This window comes from Hippopotamus amphibius, chromosome 9 (genome assembly GCF_030028045.1).
Source record: "Hippopotamus amphibius kiboko isolate mHipAmp2 chromosome 9, mHipAmp2.hap2, whole genome shotgun sequence".
NCBI lineage: Eukaryota > Metazoa > Chordata > Mammalia > Artiodactyla > Hippopotamidae > Hippopotamus > Hippopotamus amphibius.
The window spans coordinates 121,245,640-121,257,480 of NC_080194.1; the positions used below are offsets into that span (position 1 = coordinate 121,245,640).

The 11,841-nt window shown below is 58.5% G+C and overlaps 1 protein-coding gene across 6 annotated transcripts in view; it reads left to right on the top strand.

Annotated features, from left to right (window-relative positions):
• RAB11FIP3 (RAB11 family interacting protein 3) overlaps window positions 1–11,575 on the top strand; it is a 76,167-nt gene extending 64,592 nt beyond the window's left edge. For 5 of the 6 annotated variants that reach the window (XM_057749259.1, XM_057749260.1, XM_057749263.1 and 2 more), the window contains 8 exons: window positions 2,593–2,686; window positions 3,549–3,652; window positions 6,490–6,630; window positions 8,711–8,792; window positions 9,368–9,505; window positions 9,653–9,808; window positions 9,915–10,055; window positions 10,152–11,575. In XM_057749259.1, coding sequence (XP_057605242.1) covers window positions 2,593–2,686; window positions 3,549–3,652; window positions 6,490–6,630; window positions 8,711–8,792; window positions 9,368–9,505; window positions 9,653–9,808; window positions 9,915–10,055; window positions 10,152–10,265 — 970 coding nt within the window. In that variant the 3' untranslated portion in view covers window positions 10,266–11,575. Of the gene's footprint in view, window positions 1–2,592; window positions 2,687–3,548; window positions 3,653–6,489; window positions 6,631–8,710; window positions 8,793–9,367; window positions 9,506–9,602; window positions 9,809–9,914; window positions 10,056–10,151 lie in introns of those variants that run through there. The other variant, XM_057749265.1, reaches the window with a different exon arrangement.
• The last annotated feature ends 266 nt before the right edge of the window (window positions 11,576–11,841 follow it).

Genomic DNA, 11,841 nt, shown 5'->3' on the forward strand with positions numbered 1-11,841 from the left:
GCCCTTGCTGGGTATTTTACTCCTGTGGTTGGGCTTGGTGTAGAATTCCAGATCAGAAGTGGTTTCCATTTAGCAATTATTTAAGGCGTTGCTCATCATCCTCTAGTCCTGGTGCTGCTGCAGGACAGTCTAGTGCTTTCTGGTTTTTCTTTGTGACTGCTTTTCCCTTCTGGAAGCTTTTAAGATGTTCTCCTTATCCCTGAAGCTCAGATATTTTAGGGCAAATCTTGTGCGTTCTTTTCCCCATGAATTACGCTGGGCAGAGTAAGAGGCCTGGTTTCAGTCCGGAAGCACCTGCCCTGAGCTCTGTGGGCCATTCTCCTGTCCCCGGAGCTCCTGCCGGTGGGCTTCCTGCTCTGGCTCTCTCCCTGTCTCTTCTCTGAGCTCTGTGTCTCTTGCTAGAGGTCTCCCTCTGAGAGGAGTCCTGCCTGGCTGCTGGCTTTTGGGTAGTTCACAGGCTGTGTGCAACCCGTTTGGAGGCCCATGGTCCTGCCACCCCTCCCCCCGTCTGCATTCCTCCCTGCTACTCCTCAGGTGCTGGCCGCAGGGCCTCTCCTCCAGCGTCTTGTGCCCTGGACATCTCGTCTCTGACACTGTCTACTCTCCTGCTGTCTGTGCCTGAAGATGCAAAGCACTTGTTTTTCTTTTCCTATCACGTTAGGGGCTGAACGTCCAGGGGAAGTGGAGGTGAATCCACAGGCCCACCCTCCTCACTCGCCCTCTCCATCACTTGGGTTTTGGGAATGTGATAGTAATTCCAGACCACACTTTGATCATAGTTTCAGTGTTACTTTCCTTCTCACCTGCAGCTGGTGAGACTAAGGGAGGTGACATGCCATCCCAGCTCCCACGCCAGGCACACGGGGTACCTGGGGCCACCAGCGCCCTGCTCCTCAGCCTTTGTGGCTGCTGCTCTGAGAATTGACCTTCCTTCACAGATACCCTTTGGTGTAAAAAAGGCCAGCCTGCAGGTATTTGTCATTTACAAACAGGCATCGTCTGCTGTCCATGCACACACGCTCACACACACGTGCAGTTTTAATCTGCTGCTCTTCTGCCCTTGAAACTGCCACCAGCCCTTCGAGAAACTCAGAATGCCTGCTGTCATTTCACTCTTGGCAGTGTTTCAGCCCCGGCCTCTGACCTGGCTGTACGTGCGCCTGGGTGCAGATGGCTCTGCGATCTGTGTGCCTGGGAAGCCCACAGGGCGACCACAGGTCTGGGGTTGGGTGACGTTTAGGGTACAGTCCCATCCACCTGCCAGACTTGACCTGCCTCCCTTTGGGGTGGATCAGGCATCCCCCCTCCCTTCTCCTGATGGTCTCATGAGCAGGGATGGGTTTAAATAAACAAGCTCCCCACCCACCACATGAGAAAACTTGGCCTTACTCTGACACACCCCAACCCTGAATTCAACCCTTGGAAAGTGCCTTGAGCCCCTGGTCTGAGATCAGGATCGGGTGTCAGCCCTCTGGCTGTGGCCCTTCCTCAGGATGGTCTGGGGGGAGCAGCTTTCTGCCCCAGGAGTGGCATCAGGAGCTCATGTTTGGGTCACGGTCATGGGTGTTAAGAGGAGCAATTAGATGGGAACTTGATGGCCTGTCCTCCCCTGGCCCTTGAGGTTCGGTGCCCTCGGGGAATCAAGTGAAATCCACAGAAAGGTGCTGATCCATACCCCCCAGGGCACAATCAGGGGCTCTTGGTCCCAGGAGTGAAGATGCCCTTCTTTTTTGTTCCTCTTAGAATGTTTCTGGAAAAAAATTTAAGGAGTGTATAAACTCGATCAATGCCAAAAAGGAAATAGAATTTCATGTGTTTGGTAAAGAGAGTGTACTTTTTTTTTTGGCCATGCCCTGTAGCATGCAGGATCTTAATTCCCCCACCAGGGGTCAAACTCAAGCCCCCTGCAGTGGAAAGCATGGAGTCCTAACTACTGGACCACCAGGGAAGTCCCAAGAGTGTACTTTTTAGTAGCGTTTTATTGAACTGGCTCTCTGTGCTGTGTCCTTAGCTATGTGGCAGCCTGTAGATCCCCATTCCATAGCACAGTGAGGGTGCCTAGCTTCCTCAGGGTCACGCAGTGCTGAGACTTCTCCCACATGTGTCAAGGGCGAGAGTCTACACCCTTTCATGCTCCACCCCCAGAGGCCCCAAGCATGTCTCACCTTGGCTGCCCCAGGAGGTGCGCCTGGAAGTCAGAGATGGAGGGAAGAGAAGTCACAGTGTGCCCACAGGTCGTGACCCTGAATGGATGTTTCGTGGGCTCGGGGAAGATGAGATTATTTCGTATCACCCGAGGAGTGACGTCCTGTTTTATTGCCCAAGTTCAAAGTACCTGGGCCCAGGAGCTGTTGGGGAAGGAGGCCGGGCCCATCAGGCTCCACTGACTGTGGCCTGTTCGCCTGTCCCTCAGTACTGGTTTCCTGCCCGGAGGCCCCTTCAGTGGAGACCTGCCCACCTGCTGCTGGGTTCTGCTTTCCAGACTGGCCTGGGGGTGCTCATGTGCATCCTGGCTGTGAGGTCTTTCCCCTTCTTTGCTCTCTTTGCTCTGCTGAAGGACCTTTGGACGGGACTGTCATTTTTTCTCCCCAGGCATCTGCACCAGTCAGGGGCCCTGACCATGGAGGCCCTGCAGGACCCTCCCCCAGACCCCATGGAGGGCATGGAAGAGGACATTGCTGACAAGGTAGGCCCTGGACGGGTGGCGGGGCCAGAGGGCCACGTGTGGACAACTCAGCGGCCTTGGGCGCCAGCCCCTAGTGGGTGTGTTGGGTGGGGTGCTCAGAGAGCATAGTGGGAGGTGGTGATGGCGCCGTTGGGGCTTATCAGACCATCCGCCATCCCTGATAATCTCTGGTGGGTTTCCTTGGGTCGGTGGCCATGGGGTGAATATGATAGGTGTCACGTTGTCCACGGAGAAGTGTGGGGAAGCGGGAGGGCCCACAGTCTGCAGAGATCCTAGAGCCAGGATGGTGGAATCGGCTATTCCTGAGAGGTTCCTGGGGCTGGGGCAGCTTCCCTGTGGCCAAGGCCCTGGGGCTCCAGAAATAGCTCTAGGAAGTGCAGGGGCAGGGTGGCTATAGACCCCACCACCTCCTCCTCCCCCTTACCTCCCCATCCACTCACCTTCTCCTATGCCCCCCTCACCCATCCCTCCTGCCCCCCACCTTCTGGACCTCTGCAGCACCTCCAGCATCTCAGCTCTGCAGAGCCCCCCCTAGTTCTCTGGTCTGGCCGTCATGTCTCCCACCACCTGTTGAGTGTGTCTGGCTCCAAACCCTAGGCCCCCTTGTCACTCAAGTCCCCAGCGCGAGCTGCCTCTGTGGGCTGGGTCTGGGAGAGCAGTGGCCCTGCCTAGGGCCCCTCAGTGCCTCTGCCGTTGAGGTTCGAGGGCTCCGTGTGCTTCCCATCCTCACTGGTGCCCACGGGGCAGCACTGCCTCGTTCCTGGGGGGTCTCCAGCCTGGTGGGCGCAGCTTCCAGGACAGTCTGTGTGGGGCACACACTCTCCTGCCCCCTTGATTCTCAAGCCACCATCTTGCTCCCCAGGTTGTCTTCCTGGAGAAGCGGGTGTCAGAGCTGGAAAAGGACACGGCTGCCAATGGGGAGCAGCACAGCCGGCTGCGGCAGGAGAACCTGCAGCTGGTGCACAGGTGAGCGCAGGCCTCTTGGTGTCTGTGGGGTGTGATCCGCCCCCTGGTGCTTCTCCTCCCCTCAGGTTCTCTGGGCGCTCCCCTCCATCTAGCTGCTGGGGGCCGCTTGCTGGATGCTGTGGGGTGAATGAAGCTCCCACTGCGGGCTCTCCCCACAGGAAAGGGCAAGGGAGGGCCCCGCTCAGAAGCAGCTGGGGCTGGCATCCTGCCCACGCAGTGCCCACCTGGGATTCCTGTCTGGAGGTGTCCAGCGTGTGCCCCCCTTCTGAGAACCCGTCCTGACCACAAGCGCCCCTGATGCGGGCTCACCTCCTCTCCGCCATCTCCCAGACCAGGAAACTGAGGCAGCCACTGGAGGCTCTGGGGCGGGGCCAGTGCCACCAGAGCTCCCCGCACTTGGGGATTTGACCCACCCTTGAAAGGTGGGGTCTTTGGGGGCATGCAGCAACAGGACCAAGCCCCGAATGGGAGCTGTGGGCTCTGAGTGGGAAGTAACAGCTGTGTGGAGGGTGGCGTAAAGAGGGAGCGGGTGCTTCCCCATCTCCTGTTTTGTGGACTTTTCACAGCACATGGTATGGTTTTTGGCGTTGGGAAGCTCACCATGCCGTGTCCCTCGCCCCGGGTTGCAGTGCTTTTCCTGCAGAGAACAAGGGGCTTGCCCTGTGTGCAGCTGGAGGCTTGGGGACAGAGACCCCCTCTCAGGAGGTCCAGAGGCTGGGTGCACGGTGCATGGTCTGGGTGAAGCCTGGCTCTGCCCCACCCTCTGCAGCCCCAGGCTCCTGACCCTCCACGTGGTCGTACCAGCGCTGCATATGGGCCCCAAGGCCCCAGGGGATGCTGGCCTCCTGCCATGGTTTCTCCTCCTGAGCAAGATGGGCCTTCATGACCTGTCCTTCTGCTCTTGGAGGCTGGGAACCAGGATGTGCTGTGTTGTCCTGGGCTGCATCACCTGCTGCTGTAACAGAGCAGAAACACGTTCTCATGTGCAGTCAAGATCCTGGTTTGGGGGCTGCCCGCTCTCCTGCTGCAGAGCCGGGGGTGGGGGTGGGGGGCGGGGGGTGGGAAGGGGTCGGCCCTGCTCACACAGGGGCTGGGCTCCAGTGCTGCATCTGCAGGGTCATTCGTTACTCCTTCCGTCCCTATCCAGGGAGATCTGGATGGGCCACCAGACCCCTTTTTCCAGCTGACCGGAGGTTTGTTAATCTGATGGGCATTTATCAGTTATTCACTTACATGGTAGAAAGTCCACACTCTGTGCCCTGCCTGGCCACCCAGCCCCAGGGCCTGCCACATCCACTTCCTGGGGCCGTTTCTTCTGGCGTTTGCCTAAGTTCCACACAAGCACACGCTCCTGCCATTGCTGCTTGGCCTTTCCCAGCCACACCAACCCGCCACATGGCTCTCCTTCCCTGCCATCCTAGGAGTTCCACCTAGGTTTCTTATTCTCCAGCTCCTGCGTTTCTTCTTTGCTCACTCACTTTCTGAGCAGGTGTCCTGCTCATGGTGTAGGAGCCAGGCTCCCTAAAGCCTCACGTGTCTGAAAATGTGTTTGTGTCATGTGCCCACTCCTCCCCCACATTGACAGTGTGGCAGAGTTTGGGATCCCACTGGGAGCCAGGTCGCTGGGAGCCTGATCCACTGCCATCTGTCCCGACTGTGACCAGGGTCCCAGCACCACTGGGCTCACTGCTCTGTAAGGTCCTGCTCTCTCCCAATGCTGTGAGGGTCTCTTGTCATTTCCTGTGCTGGGGGCACGTGGTTTCCAGCCTTTAAATCTCGAAAATGTGTCTCTTGGCTTCAGGAGGATTATTTCTCTGTACGGTTTCTTCCATTTTCTTATTTGTCTGAAATTCTATTAATCAGATCTCATGACCCTCCCACATTTTCTTTACTTTCCTATTCTCTTTCTCATTTTTCCTTTTTTTTCCTGTGTAGTAATCCTTGGTTTTCTCCTTCAGTTATTATATTGAATTTAAAATTTTGTCATGTCATAGTTTTGATTGCTCGGAGTTACTTCTGTTACCCGTTCCTTCTGCAACAGCTGTTCCTGTTGCATGGAGGTGGCATCTCAGGCCTCTGAGGGTGATAGTTACAGGGCTTCCGTGGTGTTTCCCGCACGATGTGTGTCTCCTTCAGGTCGTTTTTTCTGTTTGCTTTAGCCATTTTGTATTCAGGTGTCTGGTGGTCTTTGGCCGTCTGGTCACGCTCAGGGGCGAGGCAGCAAAAGGCAGATGAGAAGCCCTGTGTGCATGGGCAGCTTGGGGGCATGGGCTCCGGCTGTCCACGCAGGGTCTGGAGCCCTTCTCTCTGGGATGGTTCATTCCTTTCTCCTGCAGCTGGGTGTGATGGTTTGGGAAGAGGCCAGGGTCAGGGTCTCCATGTGAGCCTTCCATCTGTTCCTGTGTTCTTGCTACACCTGCCTTGGAATCTGCCATGGCTGACCTGGGCGGGGCGGGTCTGTACACCATGTCCCCAGCCTGGAGTATCAGTGCAGGGTGCCCCGGGGCCAGGCACCTGGAGGGGAGGGTCTCCTGCCCACACCCAGCGAGCAGGCGGCATCTGTGGGTGTAGGCCAGGATGGGGGTGAGTTCTCCCAAGAATGATGGGGACTGTCCCTGCCGTCAGGACTGTGCTGTGGTCTGAAGCCAGGTGCCCTCAGTGTGGGGGTGAAAGTTGTTTGGGGGATACATGTCCTGCTTCAGAACTGCCCTTGACTAGAGCTGTGGGCCATGGGGGGACGTCTCAGTGCCTTCCTGTCCCTCCTCAGGGCAGGGCCACTCTCTAGGTCAGGGCACAGCATCTCAGGACGGTCTCTCCCCTCTTGCTCTGCCTTGCAGAGCCAATGCCCTGGAGGAGCAGCTGAAGGAGCAGGAGCTGAGAGCCTGCGAGATGGTCCTGGAGGAGACACGCAAGCAGAAGGAGCTCCTGTGCAAGATGGAGCGAGAGAAGAGCATTGAGATCGAGAACCTGCAGGCTAGGTGGGTGAGATGGGGGGTGCGTGTGTGGGGGAGGGAGGCAGGGGACCCGCAGGCTAGGTTGGGGAGAGGGTGAGGGAGGGACCCGAGGGACAGGTCAGGGGGGGCAGGGGACCCGTGGGCCAGGTTGGGGGGAGGGTGAGATGGGGGACCTGCAGGCCAGTGAGGGAGAGGGGGGACCTGTGGGCCAGGTGTGGGGGAGGGGGTTGGGGGACCCTTGGGCCAGGTCGAGGGGAGCACTGATGAAAAATGCAGCTTGGCTCTCACCACAGCAGCCCTCCACTGCAGGGTAGGGCATGATATCTAGGAACAAATGTGACTTTAGGAACAGTGGAAAAACCTTTCTGAAGAAAACTATAAAACTTTATTGAAGGCCACAAAATATTTGAAGTCAAAGACTGACACTACCCAGATGTCACTTTCTCTAATCTTTCTGCAGTGGATGTTACACCAATCAAAATCAAAGTCAAAATCTTTTTTTAAGGCGGCTTGAGAGAATTACCCCTGTGCTCCTCTGAAGGCATAAGCCTTAGATGAGTCAGGAAAAGGGGAACATCCTCTGTGCAGACACCCCACAGAGGCACAGGGGTGGACCAGGAACTTGGGCTGGGGGCGGGCGTCCACTGACGGTGACATGTGCATCTCAAACATTGTTCGTCAAAGAAAACTGGCAGAGAACCTAAATGTCCACAAGGTAACAGCTTGTCCCCCCTCCTCAGAGCTTGCTCCTGGGTGGGTAGTGACAGGGAGGTGGGTATTTCACAGAGTCTTTTTAACTGAACAGGCACTACCTTCAGGCACTACCCTCAGGCCTCCCAGGGGCAGACCTCCAGGGCCACCACTGGGGACAGGCTTCTTCCTAGGCCTCAGCGCAGTGCTGGTGAGCGGACCTACAGGCCACAGCCCCTCCATGGGGCCTGTCCACCGGGCTGTGGGTGCCCAGGGGCAGGCCAACCTGCCTCCTGTGGCTGCCAGCACCAGAGCCTGCATGGCAGGGGCATCCTGCTGGCCAATCAGGACAGCAGCTGCAGGGGCACGAGGTAGACAGGGCCTCATAAGACCCTCAGGGAGCAAGATGGGACTCGGGGTCACCACTGCCTGCACCTCAGCCAGCAGCTCAGTGTGCCTGAACCTTGGCGGCCTCCCACAGCTCCCTGGGGTTGTTGCGGGGGTGAGGACAGCAGGGCCATGGAGGGAACCGAGTCTCCTTGGAGAAGGACCGGGTCTATGGCTGGGACAGAGGAAAACCAGCAGAGCCTGGAGTGCCAGGAAGTGGGGAGGTGCTTGAACAGAAAAACACACAGAATGTGGCACGTCACAGGCTCCCAGTGGGCAGAGCTGGGACACGGCAGGAACAGCCACCCAGAGTGTAACCCAATGTGGACTCCTGCAGAGGAGACCAAAGAACAAGCAGAGATGCCCCCTCGGGGGTCCCTGGAGTGTGGACTGGACCTCATAACTGGCTGCCAGAGGTCAGAGAATGGATGAGAAAAGAACTTGACAGAGGAGACACCTGGCAGACACACCTCAACCAGGTGATCCAGGCCAACATCACCTGTGATGGGAAGGGCACCTCTCCTTTGTGGGATTCTCTCCAAACCCACAATCTGTCCAGTCACGAGAAGACAGCAGACAAGCCCAATTTGAGGGACATTCTATAAAATACACGACCAGACCTGCTCAGAACCATCAAGGTCATGAAGAACCAGGGAAGTCCAGAGACTGCCACAGAGCAAAGGGGACAGAGCAGCTGTGATGGCTAACACAGTGCAGGGACCACGGTCGGGAAGGGCCATTGGTGGGAAAGCTGAGTCAGTCTGTAGTGTGTTCATTGGCGTTTCCGTTGTGGGTGTGACGAACACCACGAGGATGAACAGATGTCTTGAGAAGCCAAAAGGGGCTCCGGGTCCATGGGCCTCGCTCTGCGTCTGCAGCTTCTCTGTGAGCCTGAGGTTGTCTCCAGACCCACGGTGTGTGGAGACCCCATCCTGGCTGATGAGAAATTTTGACCCAGGGCCTGTGTGGGTGCGTGTGGCAGTCGGGGGACAGCTCCACGGGTCCTAGCCTTGTTCTTGTGCCCCAGGCTGCAGCAGCTGGACGAAGAGAACAGTGAGCTGAGGTCCTGCACTCCCTGTCTGAAGGCCAGCATCGAGCGCCTGGAGGAGGTAAGCTGCCAGTCGGGCTCTCCTTACTTTCCGCCCCGGATGCCTATGGGCCACTGGGACCTGAGAGACAGGTTCTCCAAAGCGGGGCAGCTGCATGGTCCGCTGATGGGCCTGCGGGGTGTGGCCCACCAAGGGGTGTGCCTGCAGGCTGGGGAGCTGTGCTGCTCAAGAGCAGGCTGGTGATGCCCCTTGCAGTCCCAAGGGTGAGGGAGCCAGGACAGGCTGGGTGTGGCCGTCCCTTTGCTGGAAGAGGCACAACCCTGCCCAGCTTCTCGGGGTCCTCGGGCCTGGAGAGTCACACTTAGGTGAACCCCTGATTTGAATCCAGGATGATGTCCTCGAGGGGCTACTTCAGGTGGACCCCACGTGCCCGTCATCCCCTCCCCACCCAGGGACCCCTGGGCAGCTCTGCACCCTATGGATATCTGAGAGCACTTGGGCTCTGGCCTCCCCCCAGAAGCAGTCCTAGGGGCCTCACAGGCCCACCTGCCACTTGTCAGGCACAGACAGCTGAGGAGAGCTATGTGGACGGGCGGTAGGCAGGTGTGTCCATGGCGACTGTTTCATTCTTGCAGGAGAAGCAGAAGTTGCTGGATGAGATCGAGGAGTTGTCGCTGCGGCTGAGTGAGGAGCAGGAGAACAGGAGGAGGCTGGGCGACAGGCTGAGCCACGAGAGGCACCAGTTCCAGAGGGACAAGGAGGCGACCCAGGAGGTGAGCACAGCAGCACCCACCCCCACCCCCCAAGTTCAGACCCAGGAGGTGAGCACGGAACCCTGGGAGCACACAGGCCTTGCCCCCCGGGGTTCAGACCCACCCAGAGGTCCTGAAGCCAAGCTGAGCCACCACCCGCTGCCGCAGCTGATCGAGGACCTGCGCAAGCAGCTGGAGCACCTGCAGCTCTTCAAGCTAGAGGCCGAGCAGAGGAGGGGCCGTAGCAGCAGCGTGGGCCTGCAGGAGTACAACAGCCGCGCGCGGGAGAGCGAGCTGGAGCAGGAGGTCCGCAGGCTGAAGCAGGTGAGGCTGGGCTTGCACCTCCGGGACTGGCGTGGGGCACGTGGGGGCCAGTGCCCGAGCTGGAGGTCCTGCCTCAAGCCCAGGAGTGACGCTCCGTGTCCCTCAGGACAACCGCAGCCTGAAGGAGCAGAATGACGAGCTCAACGGGCAGATCATCAACCTGAGCATCCAGGGCGCCAAGAATCTCTTCTCCACGGCCTTCTCTGAGTCCCTGGCCGCAGAGATCAGCTCTGTCTCCCGTGACGAGGTAGCGCCCCGCCCTGCCCTGCCCACACGCGCCCACAGCCTGCTGCGGGCATCCGCAGTCTGGGAACGTGGCACCAACCCCTGGCTCCTCCCACAGCTCATGGACGCCATCCAGAAGCAGGAGGAGATCAACTTCCGCCTGCAGGACTACATTGACAGGATCATTGTGGCCATCATGGAGACCAACCCGTCCATCCTGGAGGTCAAGTAGTGGCAGGAAGGCCCCACCCGGGCTGCACACGGCAGGGCTCCAGCACAGCAGGCACGCAGCTGAGACCAAGGTCCCTCACCCACTGCAGAGCACAGAGCTGGGCGGGGTGGGGCGGAGCAGGGGAGGAGGGACGGCGGGATTGGAGCCCGCAGTGGCTCTGGCCTCCTGCTACGCCCTCCTCTCTGCAGAGAATGGAGAATGGTCTCTCAGGCTGGGGTGAACCCCTCTGTGACCTCTCTCCCGCTTCCTGCCAGGGAAGAAAGGAAGGAAACGGGTCCCTGCCAGGGGTGCTGCTCCCTGTGTCCGCCAGGCACCCTGACCCTGGCCCCAGACCTGGTGGGGCAGGGGGAGCACAGGCAGGTGAGGTCAGTGCATGTCAGGGTCTGGCCAGGAGCTGCAGGGCCCCCCAGGTTTCCTGGGAATGCCTGGGCTGACACCCAACCTGAAGGGGCCCCTTGGTCCAGCTTCAGGCTCAGGGGCCTCTAGGCCACAGGGCTGTGCTCACAGCCGGCCCCTCGCTGCAGCAACCCTGGCGCTGACCCCCCTGTGACTTGAGTGTCACAGTGTGGAACATGTTGTCTGCACTGGGTGGGTGTCGCTGTCCCCCTCTGACCCCAGGGTGCAGGTAGGGGTGTGTCCTCTCCTCCCTATGCGGATCTCCTCTGCCCCGAGGAGTCCAAACATCTGGAACCAGTTTCCTCTGGGAGTTTGAGGTCTTTAGAAGTCGTCATGCCTCCACACGGTGCACTTTACAGGAGGCTGGGCAGGACAGGCTCTCCCAAGTACACAGATCAAGGCCTTCCTGGTGGCTTGGAGGCCCTTCAAGGAAGCCCCTGCCCAGCGCCTGCACTGCCAGAAGCAGCAGCGTCACCCACAGGAGCTGTTGGGGCTGCTCCCCGAGCCTGAGCACTGGCCAGGAGCCTCCGGGTGCTCCCAGGTGGGCCACGACCCTGCACATAGGCGGGCCGCTGCTGTGTGCGAGCGCATATGTGGGGGGGGGGTTGTGTGTGAGTGTGTGTGCGCGCGCGCATGTGCATACGTGAGTGTGTGTGGCCCAGTGTCCCTCCACCCTCCACGTGGCCCACCTTCTACACTAAGATTTAAGATGTTGCCTCGTATTGTACATTTTGGGGGAAGCCTTGGGTGTAAATCAGTGTAAACTTGGAGGAGAGATTTTTCTATCATGTAGAGTAGGTATTTTTTATAGATTGAAGGTTGATCAATTTTTTAATACTTCTAAGAGAGAAAACTATCTGTGTATACACATGAAATATATATATATATGTATGATAATAAACACTGGAACTCTGCTCCCCGCCCTACCGCACCCTGCCACACAGACTGGCTCTGTTTCTGTGAACACCCACTGCCCTGAGACCTTCATGCAGACACTGGGCATGGAGTTGCACGCTGACCCTATTTTCACTCCCTCAGGAAAGACCTCCAGGCCGAGTGACAGTGGCCTGGATGATGTGGGAGCATGAGATTGAGGGGCCCTGGCACCGATGTAAGTTGGTGCTGCATCTGCAGGGGCTGAGGGGCAGGCCAGGAACTCCTTATGGTGTCACCTGGACTC